General features: G+C 36.0%; 1 protein-coding gene across 1 annotated transcript in view; it reads left to right on the plus strand.

The window, feature by feature from the left end:
- LOC150094648 (DDB1- and CUL4-associated factor 13) overlaps positions 1–18264 on the plus strand; it is a 171016-nt gene that overhangs the window by 78573 nt on the left and 74179 nt on the right. Inside the window, exons 6-7 of the mRNA XM_090411696.1 lie at positions 4001–4078; positions 13696–13778. Of these exons, the coding sequence (XP_090267822.1) occupies positions 4001–4078; positions 13696–13778 (161 nt within the window). The remainder of the gene's footprint in view (positions 1–4000; positions 4079–13695; positions 13779–18264) is intronic.

An 18264-nucleotide genomic window follows, 5' to 3' on the forward strand; every position in this document is an offset into this window, starting at 1 on the left:
GCTGAAACGAACATTCACATTCAAAGATAAGGATGTATTTTGCTTCTTTACAAGGCCTTGATAAGACCTCACTTGGACTATTGTGTGCAGGTCTGGTTTCCATTGTGATTCTGATATATTGGAGAGAGTACAAAGGAGTGTGTTAAAAATGATATCGCTGATTATGAAGACAGATTGAGAATTTGTAGAATGCAGACACTAGCAAACAGGAGAAAGAGGGGTGATATGATTGAGACTTACAAACTTCTGAAAGGGTCATACAGCATTTCAATTGATGGAATTTTTCAATTTATGGAGGGTGGGGAAAGGACTAGAGGGCATCCTTGGAAGCTGGGAATGCAGGCCACCAAGAAGGGTGTGAGGGCTAGATTTTTCTCTCAGAGATGGTGCATGGTTGGAATGGATTGCCTTTGGATGTGGTGAGTGCAAGTGTGAATGAATTCAAGAATAAGTATGATAACTGGTGTGTGTAGTATATATGGCTTCCCTCAATGAGTCTCTGACTCCCTGGAGGTCTCTCTTAATAATAATAAAAGAGGTCCAAGTGATATTCTGTTAAATGCCTTTGTAAAATCCAGCAGAATGATCGTATACCCTTTATCCAGCTTGGCTGTCACTGTATTATAAAAAGTTACTAAATTACTAAGGCATGACTGACTTTACATAGCCATGTTGCCCACCATAGGGTATCATATTTTTATTCATCCATTCTCCAGTTCTTTGTTTGACCAATTTTTCCCAGTACTTTTATACCACCACTCCTGAGATACTGACTGTCTGTAGTTAGTTACTGCAGTCTTAGAAGCTCCCTTGTGCAAGTGAATTATTTTGCCCTCTTTCCATTCCTTGGAACTTTGCCAGAGCTGAGACTTAAATTAAAGAGCCTAGTCAGAAGCATTGCCAGCTACCTTGCACATTCTCTCAAGATGTGAACTGCTTTCTCATCTAATCCCACAGTTGTATTTACATTGAGATTCTGCAATATCCTAAGAATCTCAAATTCATCCACCTCTATTCCCATATCAGTCTCTGTCACATATGTCACAGTATTAACCTCACTTGGATGATATACCCTTGCAAAATGATCACTCTAACTTAACGATTTTATCTGCTTCTGTCACCTCATCACCGTCATCACTTTGTAATCATGCTAGTCACCTTTCATGCCTGAGCCTTGTATTACTGTTAATGATATTACACATCCATCTAACTCCTACCTGATTGATCCTCCTTACCTTACCTTAATATGGATTCCATCAGTTTGGATGCACAGTTATCTTCTAGCAAAACAACCACATGAGTTTCACCAAACTTGCTTATGGATTGATGAAACTCATGTGGTTGTTTCAGTATTTCTAAGGCATTTGATTGGGTTTGGCACAGAGACCTTCTCAGCAAATACAGGTGAAGCAAACCAGCTGCAAAAGGCTTCCATCTTTTCAGCTGGGTGGATCACCAGCTTCAATGTTAACAAACTACAGCCCTGTTTAATTTCTCTCAAACAAGCCCTGTTTGGATATGTTCAGTATTTAAACATATGTCTATAAATGATATTTCTTTCCTTATACTCACCTGCATCTCTAGTCTTTACTGACACAAACACATCTCACTCAGCCATACCTTCTGCAGAAATCACAAACCATCCCCAAGGTTTTTGGTGTACTGTTCAGCTAAAACCTTCACATGTATAATTACTAATGCCATATGAATCTGTTTCTCCATTCATGGAATACTGCTCATGCATTTAGGATGGTGCATCCAAAGACTTGCTCAGATTAATCGAGGATCCTTTTCTAACAGAATCACTTCAGTCCCTTTTCTCAGAGGCATTTTGCTTCTACTTTATGGCTCTTCTGCAAGTACTTTAATGGATACTGCTCTGCTAAATTAGCCACTGTCAGTCCTCCTCTCTCTTCTAAAACTGTAAGAACAGGAGCAGATGTTGTTTCTACAGTTTCTTACACCTGGTCAACACATTTACCATCCACATCTAAACTTACTTTACCTATGTCTGTTTGGAATATTTGTCCTTACTCTCTATCCCAAACAAAAATTTTAGCTACCTTGAATCATGAAAAAAACGTCAGCAGATTTCTTTTTACAATACGTGGTACTGATATGTATAGGTCTTGCAACCATTTATTTTTTTATGTTGAGCCCATACATGAGAGGTTGGGGTTGATCAACCTGTAGTCCTGGTTAGATTTTTTTTTTTTTTTTTTAAAGTGTTTAGGATATTAAAATCGCCAAGGGAGATAATAAGAAATTTAGTTTAATCCTTTATCCAAGTGTGAGCAAACAAAGTTTGCACCTGAAAGTATCTTCAGGACTGGGGTAAAGTAGTACAACACTAGGCAACTCGTCGCAAAGGTGGAGCAAGCTAACATCACTCCTATCTCACATAATGAAAAACATGTCTCCTTGCGGATATGTATAATGTTATGCTTTAAGGGAAGGGCCACTACTCAGACTAGTTTCGACCTTTATTGAGGTCTCTTCAGTGGGAGCCAGGCCCAAGTGGAGATACCAGACAGAAGCATTAGCAAGGTCATCTCTACCTATACTTTCAGGCACGAATTTTGTTTGCTCACACTTGGATAAAGGATTAAACTAAATTTATTATAGTCTAACACTGAGTGAAAAATAAACTATCAACATTTTTCTCTAAATCCAGAGTAATTTAATAAAAAGGTGGCACTCCGTTTGGCCACTCCTATAGGTAGAGATGACCTTGCTAATGCATCTGTCTGGTATCTCCACTTGGGCCTGGTTCCCACTGAAGAGACCTCAATAAAGGTCGAAACTAGTCTGGGTAGTGGCCCTTCCCTTAATGCATAATATTATACATATCCGCAAGGAGACGTGTTTTGCATTATGGGAGATACTGAGATAGGAGTGATGTTAGCTTGCTCCACCTTTGCAACGAGTTGCCTGGTGTTGTACTACCTTACCTCAGTCCTGAAGATACTTTCAGGTGCAAACTTTGTTTGTTCACACTTGGATAAAGGATTAAACTAAATTTATTATAGTCTAACCAAGTGAAAAATAAACTTTCAACTCGGGAGATAATGTTGCTGTTTGAGTAGGAATATTCAAAATAAAACTTCAAAGTTAAGAATCCAGAGGGATGTCAGAGTGATTTTCACAATTAGAAGACTGATAGTGGATCTATGTATTGTTACACAATAGCTCAAGGAGACCCAAGCCAGAGAAGATGGGGAGGGGGGGATGCGATAAAACATTTTGCTTCTTGTGTCAAGGAATGTCAGACCACAGAAATGCACTTGTTCCTCCCTTGTGGCAGAAAGTCCTAATGTGTAAATTTGGACACAGTTAAGATGGACTGTGCTTGTTGTAGCTACTATTTGGAGCTTGTGAAAAACAGCAGGTCAGACTTATATGTTTGTAGTTGATGTATGTCGTTTAAATTTGTGTTTGTACTGTGAAGACTGGTGAAGTGGATGGGCAGTGTTTTGTTTGTTTTTTTTTTAAAAAAAAATTTACACGTTTTAACCAGATCCTTCTCATCATGTCAGCATGTTTGCAATAGCAGTGTTTACTGTATGTTCTTAATTATTATTGCTGTGCTGTGCTGGATAAGAGTCAGAAAACCCAATAATAATACTACTGTAGACACATAACATTGACTCTTCAAGCAATTTATGAGATTTGAACACTTAGTCTGCAAGTTAGAAAGCAGAGGTGCTATTCACTCATTGAGCCAGGCTAAAATAAAGCAAACTTGAGTAATATATATATGATATTTGTATGAATTACTTAATAAATAAATGAAGTTTGCTAGAATGTGATAAAGAATTAAATTATTCATTTAAAATAATTTCTTTGATATATAACATTTAAGTGAGCTCAGGCATTTTGTTATACATTTTGATTCACCATTACTGGGTACACTGTTTTTTTATATATGTGCATCTGATTCATGATAAGCTGTAGTATATAATTAAAATATATGCATTAATATAGACTTAATTTTTAACAGACAAACATCATGGGAGGCACATGTAGTGACCGAGGGATTATTCTTTATGACATTCGTGAAGCTAATCCATTTCAAAAGGTAAGAAAGATCTTTGTTGTATTTGTATAGTTTGTTTCATAAAGACCTGACCAATTACAAATGCTTAGAACTAAAGCTAATTGTAGGATAGGATAGCCATGCACCATAGGAACACCATCCGTTCATTGGACATCAATAGATGCTGTATGGTCACTGACTCAGATGCTTGGTGTTGTGACAAACAAGTCATGTGGTCCTGTTGTATGCTTTTCTGGAGTCTTCAGCTCTCTGATGATCAGTCACTCCAAACACACATCCATCCATCTCATTGATGATCTACACCTTCCTCTTTTTTCCAGGAACTTCTATTACTGTTCTGAGAAGTCCTCCTACCATCCTTTCCATGTGTCCAAAATATTTAAACTTTCTTCTGTCAATATCCTTAAGGAGCCTTAAAGCTCTGTTATTCCTTTCTGGCACCCATCCATTTGTCTGCCTTTCAGTATATTTTTATTTATATTTAGGTTCCAAGTCTCATATCCATAAGTCGTCGTTGGAACAGCTGCATCCAAAAGCCTCAACTTTATTCCCATGGAAATAGATCCAGATTTTAGACAAGTCTTTGGCTGTTGTAGCTATTCCTAATCTTCTTATGATTTCTTCTGAACAGCAATTCTTCATATTAATAATGGATCCCAGGTACTCGAACTTACTGACTTCCTTAATTCTTTCTCCATTAAGTTACACATGTTTCTCAGGAACTTCTATCTATTTTTTCTTGGAGAACCATAATCTTTGTCTTACTAGGATTGAGCCAAGTTCTCTGTTCTTTACTGATCTTGTAAAGTTTTTCAAGAATTTGTCCTAGTTCTTCCTTGTCGTTACAGAGGAGTACTGTATCATCAGCATACCTCAAATTACTGATCAATTTATCACCTATCCTGAATCGTGTCTTGAGCTTATCCAGTGCTACATGCATGATAGTAAACAAATGAGGAGAAAGTAGACAACTTTGCCTAACTCCCTTTCCATCCTGAAGCTCAATCTGTTAATCCAACTCTGGTTCTTACTGTGGCTTCTTGCACCCAGTACAAGTTAGCTATCAACCTGATGATGTGTTGAAGAAAAAATCCTTTATTTTCATTACTTCCAACAGTTTCACATGCCGAACAAAGTCAAAAGCTGTTGAATAGTCTATGAAACCCATAGACTATTCAACTCTATGAAACATATAGATTATGAAACACATTGGCATAGGGAGTCAAAATTCTTTACACTTTTCTATGATCTGTCTAAGACAAAGGATCTGGTCTCTGGTATCCTTATATTTCCTAAAACCTGCTTGTTCCTCAGTCATCTCTGCCTCAACTTTGGCCTCAGTCCTATTTAGAATGATCTTTAATAAAATCTTGCTTGCATGAGGTATTAAACTAATAATAATAAACTTGCAATCCTTCTTGCAATATCTTCCTTGCAAGAAGGATTGCAAGTTTATTATTATTAGTTTAATACCTCATGCAAGCAAGATTTTATTAAAGATCATTCTAAATAGGACTGAGGCCAAAGTTGAGGCAGAGATGACTGAGGAACAAGCAGGTTTTAGGAAATATAAGGATACCAGAGACCAGATCCTTTGTCTTAGACAGATCATAGAAAAGTGTAAAGAATTTTGACTCCCTATGCCAATGTGTTTCATAATCTATATGTTTCATAGAGTTGAATAGTCTATGGGTTTCATAGACTATTCAACAGCTTTTGATGAATATGAAAACCTACTTCTTTCAGTCTCCCATATCCTTGTAATCCATCTATGAAACATTCTTTTCCCTCCATCCCTTGTGGCCTTATTGCTATTAAGCTGTTTAACTGCTCTTTCAACCTCATGCCTAAGTGGAGGAGATTCCAAATCAAAATTTTCCTGGTGAGAGGGATCTTCAAAATTTTCTTTATTCTCTGTGTTGTACAGTTCCTCACAGTATTCTTTCCATCTGTTTTTGATTTCCAGTTCTTTTGGTAGTACTGCTCCATTCCTGTCTTTGATGACATTCAATTTCGGCTTCAACTTGTTCTTCTTTAGGTCATGAACTAAACAAAACATCCTTTTATAATTGTGCCTCCTCATCTGGAACTCTATCTCTTCATATTTATTAGTATAAAATTTTTCCTTGTCCTACCTGATGGCTCTTCTAACTTCTCTTTGTGACCTTTCATATTTTTCACTCCCTGTGTTTCTTTGTTTTTCCAATCGCTTTTGATTAGATCCCATGTCAAATCTGATATCCATGGGTCTCTTGGTCTTCTTATTGAACTAAGATACTTCTTGACTGCATTCTGTGTTATAACCTTGACTCCTTCCCAAAATATTTCTGGTGAGCTCTCCTCACTAGTCTCCAAAAAATCATCCCACCGAATTGATGTTTCTTTTATGAACCCACTAGGAATTACTCTGACATCCAATCTAGTGGGATGTGCCTGACTTTGGAAGGTTTCAGAGTCTTAGTCTTACTAGCTGATGGTCTGTACCACAGTCTGCTCCAGGACAAGTATACACATCAGAGATGCTTGTCTTCCACCATTGGAGAGCCAAGATATAATCAATCTACTGCCTTGACCTAACAGTGTTAGACGTCTCCAAGTATAGGTCATTGTGGGTGATTCTGAAAGCATGTATTGGTAATAACTAATCTGTAAACATGGGCAAATTTCAACAGTCTTTCACCATGGGTGTTATGTTTACCCAGACCAAACATGTTGCACTCAGGCTTAACTGTTGTATTTTTTCCCACTTTTACATTAACTTCCCCTAGGAGCACCCTCCAAGTTTTTTATTTTTCAGTATTGCATGTTGCAAGAATTCTGAGAGTACGTCTACAGTAAATAATAATAACTATCCAGCATGTATTATGCAAACTTCTGCCCAACATTATGTAAAATCACTTATGTTCTTTGTAGTAGGATATAAATACTTAACGAGATGAAGCCTAGAGAAGACCTCTGATTTGAGCTTTCTGTTGGGTATTTACTTGACTCATTTTGTTCATCGTGTGGATGCAAGTATGATCAAATGCATTACTCTAATCAAATCAAGAAAGGAGAAGAAGAAAGCAGTATCTGAAAATTTGATTATTTTTTATAAAATGCTTACATTAGATTTCATTTTTAATAAAAATGATTTAAAAGAAATAAATCATGGGATATTGTGTGAGTAGAATTATAACAAATGCATCATCAGTTCCTGATATGTAATTTATAGGGATCAGAATACTATAATAGCACTTCATAATTTTTTTAATAAAAATATCTGACCTGCACGTGTGGGCAATTAATATTATGACTAGCTTCCTACCAACAATTTTCTTTCAAATTAATCTTGTTTTTCGGATCTCCATTACTTTGATCTTATACAAGTCTTTCTCTCTTTCTCTTCTAAGGCACTATTTGATAAATCCACCTATATGTTGTTCTTCCTTTTTCCCGATATCAAACACCTATTTTGCTCTTGTATTCTATTTATATGACCATAATATGAGATAAGCCCTTTTCACACATTATTGAATGCTAATAATGTCAGTTATTATCATAATTTTTACTATGATTTTGCAATTGATAAACCATTTTATTTCTGATGTAGTTCTCAGTTGAACACTTTTGTTCAGTATTTTGTGTAATTACGATATCCATATTTAATTTACCATCTTCACTAAAATTCATACATCAAAAAATAGCGGAGATGTTTTACTTGTTCTGTAGGATTTTCCATCGAGGATGCAGCTGATGTTTTCCATATTCATAGCCTATTTTCATAGTTTTTTTCCTTTATTGCTGATTTTCATGAAAAATTTGAATTTTTCTTTATTCAGTTTAGTGTCCCAATGACTTGTGCTACAGTTTTATTTAGAAATTTAATATCTGCATAAAGTAAAAAGCTGAGTTTAATGTCTTAAATTCTTATAACAGTTTGATTGCCAATTTTCTTCATAATGTAATATGTATGCCTAATTTTACTTCAAACCAATTTGCCATGTATTGGGTTGGCAAATAAGTTCATTCGGTTTACGTGTTAGTACAAGTCTATGCAGCTTCACCTGTCCCTGTTGTTGTGCTACTGCGCAACACTATTGCACAATTGCATAGCGACATTTCACATAACCTTTCAGTGAATTTTCGTTCGGCCTACTTCAGTTGCATGTGGGCAACATATTTTTAGAAATGGAAGGAAATAACGTACATTACTGGCATATTTTGCTTTTTTATTTCAAAAAAAAGGCAACCGAGCTGTGAAGGCCCATAAAAAATATGCAGCATATATGGGGAAGAATGCTAAACACTGTGTAAAACTAGCTAAACAAAAGTCATGGGAGGACTTTGGCAAGAATATAGAAAATAAATATCAAGAAGGTGGCAAAATATTCTGGAGGTTTTTGAAGAAGCTTAGGAATGGAGGAAAGAGTGCAGTAAAAGGAGTTAGAGATGATAAAGGTGACATGAAAAGGAGAAAAAGATATCCTTGAAGTATGAAGTAATTACTTTGAAAAACTGCTAAATGAAACAAGCAGTGATGACAGCACAGTGGTAAAAAATACTGACCAGGCATGCAGTCAGGAATATATATCCATACTTGAAGGATATATTCGACCAGAAATGCTGAAGTATGATGGTATAAGAGTCTTACAGTGGCTGCACTTCATAGTTCAGAAAGCCTGGACAGAGGGACGAATTCCTGATGATTGGAGTAGAGCTCTCATAGTACACATATATAAAAAGGGAAATAAAACTGAACGTGAGAATTACAGAGGTATTTCCCTACTGAGTGTTCTGGCGAGATCTATGCAAGTATACTTGAGAAACGGTTGAGAAAAATTGTGGAAGAAAAGCTTGGTGAAGAACAAGCTGGATTCAGGCCAAATAGAGGCTGTCAGGATCAGATCCTCACTTTATGACAAATAGTTGAGAAAGCATGGGAATATAACAGAGATCTGTATTTATGTTTTGTCGATTTGGAAAAGGCATATGGCAAGGTGCCAAGAGAGAAGCTGTTCAATACACTACAGTTATATGGTGTCAATGGGGCATTATATCAAGCAATCTTTATTTGAGTTGTAAGTCAGCAGTTAGAATTGAAGGAAGTACAGGAAGATGGTTTAATGTTAAATCTGGTGTGAGACAAGGATGTACATTTTCCCCTCTGTTATTCGTTATCTATATGGATCACATTATGAAGGAAAGTGGTATTAAACCTGATACCAAAATTGGAGATGTTAATGTCAACTCTTTGCTTTATGCAGATGATGTTATACTTCTAAATAAATCCGCTACATGTCTGCAAGATTTTCTGATTAAATTGAATAGTTGTTGTAATAGATATGGTATGAAGGTCAGCAATAAAAAGACAAAGACAATGAAAATAGGCAGAATCATTGAAAATGTCAACTGTGTTGTGAATGGAGAACCTGTGGAACAAGCAAAACATTTCAGCTACTTAGGCACTATTTTTACTGAAGATGGTAAATTAAATATCGAAATAGACAACCGAATCAGCAAAGCTGGTATGGTGGGAAGTCAATTGAATAAATTCATGTGGAATAAGGGAGAAATTGGTCAGAACACTAAATTAGCTGTATACAAGACAGTGTTCAAACCAGTTTTAACTTATGGATCTGAGAGCTGGGTCAGAAGTAAAACACTTGACCAAAGACTAGAGACCGCAGATATGAGAGTCTTGAGAAAGATTATAGGCGTGAACAGATGGCATCAATGGCAATATCATATTAAAAACGAGAATATTAGGAAAGAACTTGACATTGCCAACATCCAGGAATGCATTAGCAGAGCTATCTCAGGTGGTATGGTCAATTAAACAGAATGGGCGAAGAAAGATTAGCAAAACAAGTGTTCTCTGCCAGGTTGGCAAGAACATGACCGAGAGGAAGACCAAGATATAGGTGGATTGATACGATACAAAGTGCCTTAGATGATAGAAATATAAGATGTGATAATGATGGAGTCTTGACAAGTAACAGACTGATTTGGAGGAAAATTGTACATAGGAAGGTAGTAATGATGTAATTTTTTTCATGTAGTACTATCATATCGTGTACACCCCTTGAGGGTACATGGCAGGAATTTGATGATGATGATGTATAGGGATGGTGCCTTAACAGAACGCGTATGCCAAAAGTGGTTTGCCAAATTCCGTTCTGGAGATTTCGACGTCAGTGATGTGCCAGTCACCCGACCGAGGTTGATTTGAGTGTTGTGAAGAATATCGTCGACAAAAATCCATCGCAAACAGTGCGGGAGATTGCTGCAGTACTGAACATATTCCGTACATGCAAGCATTGAAAACCATTTGTACAAGCTGGGATATGTTTCGAAACTCAGTGTTTGCGTGCCACATGAATTGACTGAGGCCAATATGACTGCTTGCATATCCATCTGTGATTCATCTGAGGCACAAGAGCCGCTGTTTGGATGCAATTCCGCTCGAAAGAAGGATTGCACCCAAAGAAGATCATGCTCTCTGTGTGTGGTGGGATTATAAAGGTGTTGTCCACTACGAGGTATTGCTGTCAGGCAGAACGATTGATTCAACTGTCTATTGCTCAAAGTTAATGCGACTGGCCTGTGCAATTATCACAAACCATCCTGAATTGGTAAATCGGAAAGGAGTTGTCTTTCACCACGACAATGCCAGATCTCACACATCGTTAACAACCTGGAGTAAATTGTTACGTCTTGGTTGGGATGTTTTGCCATATCCTCTTTATTCACCGGACCTGGCACCTTCCGATTACCACTTATTCGGATCGTTGCAGAATTCTCTGAACGGGAAAACCTTCGCTAATGAGGAGGCTGTCAAAAGACACCTGGATCAGTTTTTCGCCAGTAAACCTCAGATGTTTTATGAATGCGTCATAATGAAGTTGGTGGACAGATGGCAAGAGGTCATTGATGTCAATATATAACTGACTAGTATGTATTATATATATTAAATAAAATGTGTTTCATTCCACTCTGAAAAACCGAACGAACTTATTTACCAACCCAATATCTTTTAATTCTAATAGTTGACTTGCAACTTCAGTGTAGGTTGTATATTTCTCTAATGCTCTATTTACATCATGGATTGTAGTATTTTTAATAGCTTTTCTCTTGGTATATTCTCATATGCCTTTCCTAAACTAAATACACAGATCTCTGTTACATTCCCATAATTTTTCAACTATTTGTGGTAAAATAAAAATCTGGTTCGGGCAATCCCTATTAGGCCTGAACCCAGCTTGTTCTGAAATTTTTTTAGCCTCTTCTCAACTAAAGAATTTTTCAATTAAATTAATAGATTTAAAAATTTGTCCTCTCACTTAAAAATGACAATAAAAATAAAGGAATATGACATTCAAAGCTCTCTGAATGCAAGTCAGAACAGAACTCTTAATGGTATGAGTTTTTTTTTTTTTTTTTTTTCCCATAAACATGTTCAAAGAATGTACTGATTCATTTTCAAACTATTGCTACATACCTTATGAGGCACAACAGCTGCAAAAGGGCAATTTATTAGTAGTGGTTCAAAATTTCATTATTGCTGACTGATTAATAATAAAATATTCCAAAAACCTCTGAAAAATCAATGTATTAAAAATACATGATGGAATTTTTTTGTGGTGATTTCGATTCATTACATTAGACTCAAAAATGTTTGTTTGGTAATGGCTAGTAAATACTAGTCCACAATCTTTTTTGGCTGGAATTAATTTGTGTTTTTTTTTTGTTGATATAGTAAATTAATGTATGCTATTAAAAATATTATTTTTCATTGTATAATTTTCACTGCCTTGCATAATTTAGAAGACTTGGTCAGAGGGTTTAATTCCAGATGATTGGAGCTGAACTCTCATAGTACACATTTATATATATATATATAAAAAAAAGGAAATAAAACAATATGAGAACTACAGAGGTATTTTCCTACCATGTTCCTGGTAAGATTTATGCAAGTATACTTGAGAAACGACTAAGAACAATTGTGAAAGAGAAGCTTGGTGAAGAACAAGCTGGATTCAGGCCAAATAGAGATTGTCACAATCAGATTTCACTTTAAGACAAATAGTTGAGAATTCTTGGACACGGATTTGTATTTAAGTTTTGTTGATCTGGGAAAGGCATATGACAAAGGTGCCAAGAGGAAAGCTCTTCAAAACACTACAGTTATGGTGTAAATGGGACAATATATCAAGCAATATATAGTCTCTCTCTTTAAGTTGTAAGTCAGCAGTTAGAGTTGAAAGAGGTACAGGAGGATGGTTTGAGGTAAATTCATGTGTGCAACAAAAGTGCATATTTATCTGCACCGTTGTTATTCATTATCTATATGGATCACATTATGAAGGAAAGTGATATTAAGCCTGATATCAAAATTAGAAATGTTAATCCCAGCTCTTTACTTTATGCAGATGATGTTATACTTATCAATAAATCTGCTACAAGTCTGCAAGATTCCCTGATTAAATTGGTAACTGTTGTAATAGATATAGTATGAAGATCAATAATAACAAGACAAAGACATTGAAAATAGGCAGAAGCATGAAAATATCAACTTCATTGTGAATTGAGAACCTGTAGAACTGGGATCAGCAAAGTGGTTGATATCGACTCCTGGGGTTCAATGTGGCTATCCAAGGGGTTGATAAATATCAAAAGGGAGTCGATAAATACCTAAAATGATTTTGAGTAACACCTAGTAAACATGCAACACCAACTGACTGATCTACTGAGCCATAAATATTAAAATTAATATTTTAATATTTAATTTAATAAATATAAGGAAATTTTTAGTGTTCTTTATAAATTTCTTTAAGTATTTTCCTATTTCTCGATAAGAAATATTAAATATTTCTTTTCTAGAAGCAGTAATGAAGTAAACAGGGTGAAGGAATTATTATTTTTAAATTGAGAAATGTATTATTGATAACATTTATTCATTTATTTAACATGATGGGGGGGTTGATGAGGGGGTGAATGATCTAAAAGTTTTGCCGATCCCTGCTGTAGAACAAGCAAAACGTTTCAGCTATTTAGGCACTATTTTTTGTGAAGATAGCAAATTAAATATGGAAAAATACAACAGAATTAGTAAAGCTTATGGAAGAAAGTCAGCTTGAATAAATTTATATGGAATAAGAAAGAAATTAGTCAAAACACTAACTTAGCACTATGCAATACAGTGTTCAGACCAATTTTAACTTATGAATCTGTGTGCAGAGTTAGGAATAAAACACTTGATCAAACACTGGAGACTTCTGATATGAGAGTTCTGAGAAAGATTAGTGGAGTGAACAGATTACATCAATAGCAGATGGATTGATACAGTAAATAGTTCCTTAAAAGACAAATATAAAATCTGATAATGTTGGAGTCTTGAGAGGTTAATTTTGAGGAAAATTGTTGATTGGAAGTTAGTAACGGTGTAACGTTTTCATGTAATACTACTCTAATTTTCCTGTACACCCCCCCTCTCTGAGGGTGAACGTCAGGAATTTGATTATGATAATTTTTCATTTAGTATTTCATATTCAAAATGCGTCATGTTTTAATTAGGTCTGATTATATGAGTAATAAAATTGATATATTATTTTATTATTTTTTATAATGTGTTGATTTAATACTGAAATTCCTTACAGGTTTTCTTAAAACTTCGCAGTAATACAATATGTTGGAATCCAATGGAAGCTTATAATTTCACAGTGGCAAATGAAGATTACAAGTATGATTAATAAGCAACAGAAATTTTTCTTGATTTTTTTTAACTTATATATTAATTTTAAGTAATATATTAATTACATATGACAAACTACTTATTGGTAAACCTAACTAAGAATGCATATTATCTTTTTCTGTATCAATCCCAGATGTAAATTGCAGAATCTTTAGCACAGAGTGTTGTGTGAGTAGTGATTATGAGATTGATAGTCTTCTTGAATAGTCAGAGATTGTAGTCCTTAAGCAACACTTTGAGGAAGGTAATACAAGAGAATAGAAGTAGATGGAATGAAAGAGGAGGAGAAACAGATTGGATAGGTTAGCAGTTAGACTGTAAGAAGATGTTGGGTAGTTATTACATGTGCTATAACAGACTCAGTGGAAAATGGAGATTTAATGGATGCCTTTTAGTGGGAAAGTAATTATAGAAGTACCTGTAGAAAAGACCTGTGAGACAGTGGTTGCATTGAGTCTGAGAGAGGAGCTATTGATTAGCCAAACTGTCCTATTTTGGAGACAGCATCAGAACTTTTTCAGGAAGGATTTTTGATGCACCACATCACATGTGAGAACAAGTATTTTAGGTTGGCAAGTTTAGGATTTGTACAGAGTTAGTAGCTGGGCGAGCCTCCAAGCTCAGTTGATATAGATGAAGCCCTTTGGTCTGAAAGACCTGGTTTTGATTCCCATCAGTGATGTGAGGAACCTTTATCTGGTCTCTTTCAATGAAAGGTGAGTTAGCCCCTGGTCTCATACATAGGTAGGGTTTTTTTTCATCTGGAAACTCGGGTTTTTTGTCCCCCAGAACAGGCAAACCGGCACCGTGAACACATGCATCTACAGACATAGGACAGACCGGGAGGCATGGGGTTAACCCCCTTATCCTTGAGTTACAGTTATGAAGTCCAAGTAAATTTGGAAGGTCATGAGCGCTTAAGTGCCTGTTAGGACCACTGAAGAAGTAGTAGTAGCTGGGCAGATGACATCTAATATGAATAGAAGTCTCTCTCTCTCAAGAAAATATATAGGAATGTGCTTTACTTGCATTGATGGTGACCGCTTACTGAAAAATTGTGTGGAAAGCACTATTTAAGAATCTGAATATAAAAGTCATTGAAGCTTTGGATACTTAAACGCTTCAAGTTTGTCAAATGAGTATCAGGAGTGGCATATGTTGCCATTAGGAAAACTCTGAATAGAGTTTCGAGCTTATTGAGAAAAGGTCATTTTACATAAGATAGCTGGTCTGGTTAGCCAAACTAATAGTGTATCTGCTCTGTTCACATCAGACTGTTAGTTCAAATTCCTCCATAAGCATGAATGATAGTAGATGAATTTCATCACCCAGTTCGAGACCATTCTGCCTATTTGATCATGTGTATCATATATATATATATATATATATATATATATGGGGAGGGGTCTGGAAATTTCTGATAATCACCTAGAATAAAAATGATATTAAAGCAACTGATATATAACCACAAGAAAGAACATTCTACTAGCAGAGTTCTGAAGCTAACTTATGTTCTTTCTTGTGGTTATATCAGTTGCTTTAATAATAATTTTGTTCTAGTTGTTTATCAGCACTTTCCAGATCCCTCTCGTATATGGTAGATCAAGAGCCTTAAAGCACTCCTGCATTTTTAGAGAAATTTGAAGAGAGAAAGTCACCCACATTTCACATTTAACATACTGATTGACAAAATAGAAAACTGCTTGTCCATTTGCAGTAGACATTAGCATACACTAAGATGGCAATTTGCTGAGAAGTCCATGCCAGTTTCCATCAAATACCTTGGAAACGTCAAATGCAGCAACAGTTATCTCTGAACCCTTCCTTAGCCTTTGTGTAGAGAGATCTGCTGTGCAACTAGATTAGAAAAATATAGTTTGGAATATGCACTGATGATCATTAAGTGAAGTTGTTGGCAGTTAATGTCTCCATTATTTTATAAAGGACAGTGAGTTGATAGTTTGACTAAGCTTTTCATCGCTTTTTCAAATTTGCTGGATGTGGACTTGCTTCCATTATGTGCACTAGATATTACCTGAATATAATAGAGTAGAGAGATGATATATAACAAGTGTTAGTTATGGAGCACAATTCTTAAGTATAGTGAAGGAGGATACTGTCTGGACCAATATACTTTGGTATCCAGGTTAAATTTCTTGAAATGTGTTTCTGGTGCCAAGCTTCAGGAGTTCGCTGTATGCACAGTTTTTGGTATAGTTGGAGATTATTTCCATTGGTAGATATACATATTGGAAAAGGATGGTGCCAAAGGGTCTATTTTTTTTTCTTTAGGTGTTGTTACAGTAGTGACTGTCATTAGATACCTCTGTAGTGCAGTTGGGAGAATGAGGAGACATCCTTCCTCTCCCTTCATTTGGAAAAGACCAAGACTTTATTCTTTTCATGATGGGAGAAATCTTTCTAGGCATTTTCAGTTGAGGTGAGTTAGCCTGTCTCATATACAAATAGCAGAATTTTCTTCTGTAAACTCAGGTATTTTCTCCCGCAAAAGCAAAATAGGTTAACTGGACCAGAGGGCACATGCAATTAACAGACAAAAATATCGTGTAACGTAGTAGATTTTGTGGTGCAGACAGTGGATCTGGTGTTGTAGATACTAGATCATATAGCATAGATTGGCTTCCTGCAGTGAGTGCGGGGACTAAACATAATAATTATCCCTTTTCCCCTTTCAGAAAAGTGAAGTATTCTTTAAGAATGATTTCTACTTCTGATTTCAAGTTTATATCAGTCAAGGATTCTTAGGCTTTGAAGTATGATTATATGTCTTTGGAATTCTAGAACAGCAGTCTATCTTAAACTTCCAAGATTAATCACTCTAGATCTCTTCATTTATAGTGCTTTCAAAATTGGTGATAAGATTTCCATCTCCTATAATTAATTATGAATAGTCAGAAATTAAGTATTTTCAAATTTGTTCTCTTTTAAAGCTTATACAATTGATTTCTACTATAGTGAAACAGTGGACCAAAGAAATACTTTGAAATAGCAAAAAAATTTGCACAGAATTTGGGGTAAAAGGATTCTCTCCTCTTCTCTCAACACTTTCTCAGGAATAAATACTCTGAAAGATTGCTTGAAGTCAACCATGATTTTTGACTCTTCCATGATGGTTTGGTTGGCTGAATGGATAGTGTCTCCATTCACCAAAGTGCAGACAGTGGGTTCAAGCCTCACATATGTTTGAATAACTTTAGATAGTAGATGATTTTCATCAGCCTTTGTATGGTAATTGTCACATGGAGGGTTAGGCTGACCATGTGAAATGCAAAGAAAAGTGAAGGTAATATTTGATTTGCTTGTAAATACTACTTACAAATAGCTGACATAAAGCAAATACTGCCTATAAGAACGCACAGGTGCAGTGTACTGAAAATAAACCGTAGAGAGAGAGAAATTCATTTCAAACCAGGCCAGCCTGGTTGGCCGAGTGGTTAGCATATCCGATTTCCAGCCAAAAGGCTGCGGGTTCGAATCCTGCTGTGGGCATGGATGTTTGTGATTGTATGTGGAAACAGTGGTGGTGGGAAGTAGATGGCATTGCTGTAGTTGCGGTTGGTAGATTGAGTGGTGGAGACAGAGTTATAGAGTAGGTGTCCTCCCTTGATGAGTCTTTGGACTCCCTGGAGGTGTAACATAATAATAATTTTGTGGGTATTGGATTAGTTTTAAGCTGACTCCCACCTGACAGTGCCATGTGTCAGCAGGTGGTTAGAAAGTAGGAATCAATCTGTTGATGTGTTTCTTGAACTGCTGGTGGTTGTAGTCTTTGTGGAAAACTGTTGAATTTGGAGTGTTGCAGCAATGTCCATGAGAATACATAACATAGGAACAGAACATGCATGAGAATATGAGTGAAGTGAATTCTTGACAAAGGAGGTTGACCTTTTAAGCTGACTCCCCCTCTTATAGATAGCACTAAGCGTGGGTTTTTGCTGCACTGCCCCAAATGTGAGAATAATATTTGAAGTTGGACAATTTGGAATCTGTATATTGTTAGGAGCTGTGCACATAGAAAGTGGTGTCTTGAACAGTACACCAAGTGTTTTAAAGGCTTAAGGAGTCAAAGAGGAATATGATCTTGACTGAAGATCTGAATGTTATCTGGTTTGTAAAACTAAATGAGAACTTTCTTACAGAATGTAAGACTGGACTGTTTTGTTAGCACTGAGCACTAGGTCCTTGCTCCACTGGATAATGGCAAGGAGGTCATTGTTTAAAACACTAGTTGTGGAAGATCTTGAAACTTGAATCATTTTAGCACTGCAAAATTGAATGAAGAAAATGAAAGTAGTCATCAGCAAAATTATGGATGGGACTGGAGATTGACAAGAGAAAGTTGTTAAATATTTAAGAAGAGAGAGTATGCATGCATGCATGCATGCATGTGTGTGTGTGTATGTGTATAATGAGATAGTACAGAGTCCTAGGATACTCGGGCATTATTAGTGAA

Source organism: Typopeltis vanoorti, chromosome 21 (genome assembly GCF_054136105.1).
Source record: "Typopeltis vanoorti isolate ZY-2024b chromosome 21, IOZ_Tvanoo_1.0, whole genome shotgun sequence".
Classification (NCBI taxonomy): domain Eukaryota; kingdom Metazoa; phylum Arthropoda; class Arachnida; order Uropygi; family Thelyphonidae; genus Typopeltis; species Typopeltis vanoorti.